This window comes from Schistosoma mansoni, chromosome 1 (assembly GCF_000237925.1).
Source record: "Schistosoma mansoni strain Puerto Rico chromosome 1, complete genome".
NCBI classification, from domain to species: domain Eukaryota; kingdom Metazoa; phylum Platyhelminthes; class Trematoda; order Strigeidida; family Schistosomatidae; genus Schistosoma; species Schistosoma mansoni.
The window spans coordinates 26,035,629-26,040,197 of NC_031495.1; the positions used below are offsets into that span (position 1 = coordinate 26,035,629).

Here is a 4,569-nt window from a genome sequence, read left to right on the forward strand (position 1 = left end):
GTTGTGATTACATCTCAGTCCTACAGGAGGTCGGTCGCAGCCCGAATACCTCAGTGGTAACGTCTCTGACTGTGAAGCTGAATGACACGGGATCGAATCCGCCAGGGAGCATCAGTTTCCTCAAGATTACAGGTACACCTTGCTGACGAGTGCCAAGTAGCACGAAACCCGGGTCCAGGGTTTCCTGTTGACCACCTCCAACCACCATCTTACCTCAATATATATAGTGCACGCAGTGTCGAGCCACCTAGACTGGTAGCCATATTGCAACTTGATCGATAGCATTCGATCAGCACTAAGAAGGACTTGGCACGCATGACATTAATCACCACCCAGTGATCAATCAATTGTAATATGAACCGATTGTTGGTCACCGTCTATTATGGGACTGCATCTCCTCACGATGCCCCACTACCTTGTGGGTCAGACCTTTAGGTCAAAGGCTCCGGGTTTGGCCCTCTAAGTAAACTACCTGCTTCGGTCTCGGCACCTGGGCAATATCATAGCCCTCACATAATTGTGTGGCGCATATATATTTGTCGCCTCCTTGTATCAATGCTTATTTGTTTAAATAAATAATAAGTGATATTATGCAGTAGAAAACTAAGTGTAGGACTTCCCTGGCAGAGCCTGTATACGCGTGGTCATGTGAGAGCATTTCGAGAGAGCGGGCGGGCCCTCCCCACTCTCGGTCGTACCAGGGCATTCGGGGGCAACGAAATGAAATAATCTCTAATATTCATATGTTTGGTGTTAAATAGAGAAAAATAAGTTAGACATTAAAGGAATTCAAGCAATATTGTCAAGGTAACAGAACAACGACTAGAATGAACAGTCGTTTTATTCAATGGGCACATAAAACAAATAAGTAATGAGGCTTTACTTTCTCAATGTGTTTATAACTTAAACAACAACGATTGTCTTAAAAGATACATATACATTCCAAAAATATTACCTTTAGTAAACCTCATTAAATAATTCTTTTAAACAACTTAAACAGACAAAAAGAAGTATTCTAACTAATGTTAGCACATATATTTTACTGTTAAGTGGTTTATTTTTAATCAGAATAGTTCAAAATATCGTGTTCTAGTTAAAAACCCTTTCATTACAAAAACACATAAGCGATACATCCGTCTGACGAGTCTCAAATAGGACGGAACACGCATTCTAGACTCCACTGCTAGCCGCCATCCATTTCTGTGTATAAACAGACACAATTTAACGATTAGCGAATGAAAAATACTAACAACTGCTACAGACATTCGATGACTTGGTTTCGTGACTAGATGGGTAGAAGACAGGAAAACGAATACAAGCTTTTATATTTAATTAGTTAGGTGACAAGACCTTTGAATGATTAAAAGAGGAGTGAAGTTTATAGACATTGTCCTATTGTAGAAAAAATAATTGATATGGGTTCATAATTCAGACTGAGAATGGACCTGATTATTCCAAGTGATCCCTTGAAGTAACTTCAGTTTAATAGGTTTGTGAGGATTCCTGCCGAATATCATAGTTTATATGAGGAAGTGACATTAGTTCGAAAATTGTTCAAAGCCGAGATGTACTGAAAAGCTGACTCATTTTATTATGAGACCACTCCACAGTAGCGTCCATTTATGACTCTACTAGGAAGTAAGTAAAGAACCTTCAGGTCTCGTAGGAGCTTCTTAACTTATAGATCATTGAGCAAACATTCAATAGTATACATGTTTAATTTCAACCAATTCGCAAAATAATGCAAACATCTTTCACAGTCGCTGTTGAGTAACGGCATCACACTCGATATAGTGGAACGCAAATAGTTAGTTTCTCATTAGAACTCCGGGAATTACCTCTTGAGATAAATCGCTAGTGAGTAAGTGATCATTATTGATGTGACAGAATTTGTGGGAATTGTTGAATTTTAAGGTTTTATTAACAGACAATCACCGCAACTTAACAACAACTAAACGCAGATTTAATTCACTTTTTATGACAAAAATAAAGAAATACATGAAGAATAAATGAAGGATACAAAAAATAACGATTGAATAGTGTGTTGGGTGAAAACTCCCATTTTGACATTTGGCTCTACATTAATGAAATGATGCCCATCGAGTAGTTACGTTACGTACTAAATATATTATGACACACTGAGAATAAAACAATACTAAGTAGTTGGAAAAAACAGGATTATGATAATAAAAGGATTATTTGAAAAATCAAACATTTGCTACGTAGTATAATGTATGGAAAGAACTAACAAAATATTTTGATGAAAAGTAAGTATGATGGTAGTTATGTAAGAATCAAGAGACGGATATTGAGAATATATCAAATACAAAAGTGGAAGAATTTAGACATCCAGCTACAAACTCACTCCCATACCGATGGCCAAAGTAGTGAAAGTGGTTGTATAAACGAACTCGTAAACCATGTGGTAAATTTGATGGAATATGGTGGGTATCCTTATGAGCTTTGTTCAAGTAAATTTCATAACCCGTATCCACCAAGTGAGAGAGAATATTTATTTATTAATTTGTTCACACATAAATATTGGTACAAAAAAGCACCAGATATATATGCGCCACACAAAAAATTGTCATTTCATTTAAATGTGTGAGGTCTATGATACTGCTCAGGTGCCCAAACCGAAGCAGATGGTTTTCTTAAGGGGCCACACCCCGAGCCTTTGTCCTAGAGGTCTAATCCACAAGGCAGTGGAGCAACGTAAGGAGATGCAGTCCCATGGTAGACGGTGACCAACGATTGATTCATACGCCATTTGTTCCCTTAGGGTACTGGAGCCTATGTGCACCATTGGTTTGGAATCAGGGTTTCCCAACTCCCCCAGGTAGACTCACTGTGTCCACTGCCCGGTTAAAGCTCCAGACATTGGCTTTTCGTCCTCTCAATTTTTTAAACAACACCCCTCTGAGAGAAGACAATGAGTAGGACGTCCCTGGCAGATGCTGTATACGCGTGGCCGAGAATAGAACTCTTAATCGCTTTTGCTTGTCTTTTGCTTAACCAAGACGGATGATGTTCTGTTATGTGATGACAGACTTGCCGAATTTTATGCCCTATATACCTGGCTCCATAGAAGTAGATGAATTGGCAAATAGTTAATTTATAAAGTAGAGAGTTTGTATAGTTGATAACTCTGTTGGCAAGTAATACATGGTCTCATGAACTCCTTCATAACAATGATAATCGATAAATAATTTATGATTTAATTTATTCTATTAAAAAAATGGGTCAAATTTATTGAAAGAAACATTTTTTTTTAACTATCAATAGTTGATATCCAATACAAACAAGAATTTTTCATGGTAAATAATATAGATAATGATAAAACTATTACACTGTATTTTAAATAATAAAAAATTATCAGTAGAATGCGTCATTTCATATATTTGTGTGTGCATTATTTAAAGACGTGTATTATTTACCGACGCTGGGACTGGTTGGAAAAAGCGGAGAGGTGGTCAGTGTATGACATGGTGTCGTGGTATGAAAGAAAGATGCAAAGGGCTAGCCTCTGTTGGTCCTTCACGAATCCCTGGCTGGAGTCCGAGAGATGGTGCAACACAGTGGATAGAGACGTTATCAGATATGGTTCAGAATAGAAGCCAGTGGCGAGCCTGCTGTAACCTTCTTTTACTTTCTTCATAAAGAGTGGCTATAACTTTCTTAACTGAGAGAGTTCTTCTGGTTGTACATTTCAGTTCCCCCCATCATTTCTCTTTTTTTTCCTTCTTTTATATATACGCATCTTCCCCCTTTCTCCTCATATTCTCGTTATTTTGTGTGGCGCATATGTATCCGGTGCCCTTCGTACCAATATGTATGTGATTAAATAAATAACAAATAAATAATAAAGAAAAAAACTAGAAAAATATACACCAATAAAATAAGAACAAACCAGATGTCCAGAATGAAATGTAGTAAGATACCATTGAATAAATGCTATCATACGCCATTCAGGATCTACATAGTCAGTAATTCTAATAAAATAAAATAAATATGTATAAAGAACAAGTAAATTCATTACAAACGATATATATATGTATACATTAGTAAGCTGAAAAAGTTAACATAATAGTAAAACTACTTTCATAGAGGTTAGTGGAAGTGATTCATGAAAACAATCATCAATTGAATAATTAGATGAATGATCTTTCTTTAGTGTGCAATTTATAGAAGTACCTAATGTAGTATATACATTAGATATTCTGTTTAGAATACGTTACTACTACATATGAGAATGATACATTTGAATGTAGTAAAGAGAACAAGTTAGATTATGTGGGATTCGAATCGCATCTTCTAGATGTCTGAATACAGCGGAAATCTACCATATACTAAGCTGAATTTATGATTTACAATATTTTATATCCAACTAATTTGTTTTTCTGTTAAATTAGATGAGATATAATTTGAATCATAAATATCGACTTTATATAAACATAATAAAAGGGTATCGAGTTAAAGTATGAATATGTAATGCAACAACAGGATAAAAAAGACTGATGATTAATGTATATTCATAGTTGAAATCATGGGGCAATTGAAGCTAGAACA

At 35.9% G+C, this 4,569-nt stretch overlaps 1 protein-coding gene across 2 annotated transcripts in view; it reads right to left on the bottom strand.

Moving 5' to 3' along the window:
- The window catches only part of Smp_156000.1, a gene marked incomplete at both ends in the record, with an annotated part of 26,023 nt that overhangs the window by 13,169 nt on the left and 8,285 nt on the right, over positions 1 to 4,569 (bottom strand). For both annotated transcript variants that reach the window (XM_018793840.1, XM_018793841.1), the window contains one exon: positions 3,911 to 3,992. In XM_018793840.1, coding sequence (XP_018648312.1) covers positions 3,911 to 3,992 — 82 coding nt within the window. The remainder of the gene's footprint in view (positions 1 to 3,910; positions 3,993 to 4,569) is intronic.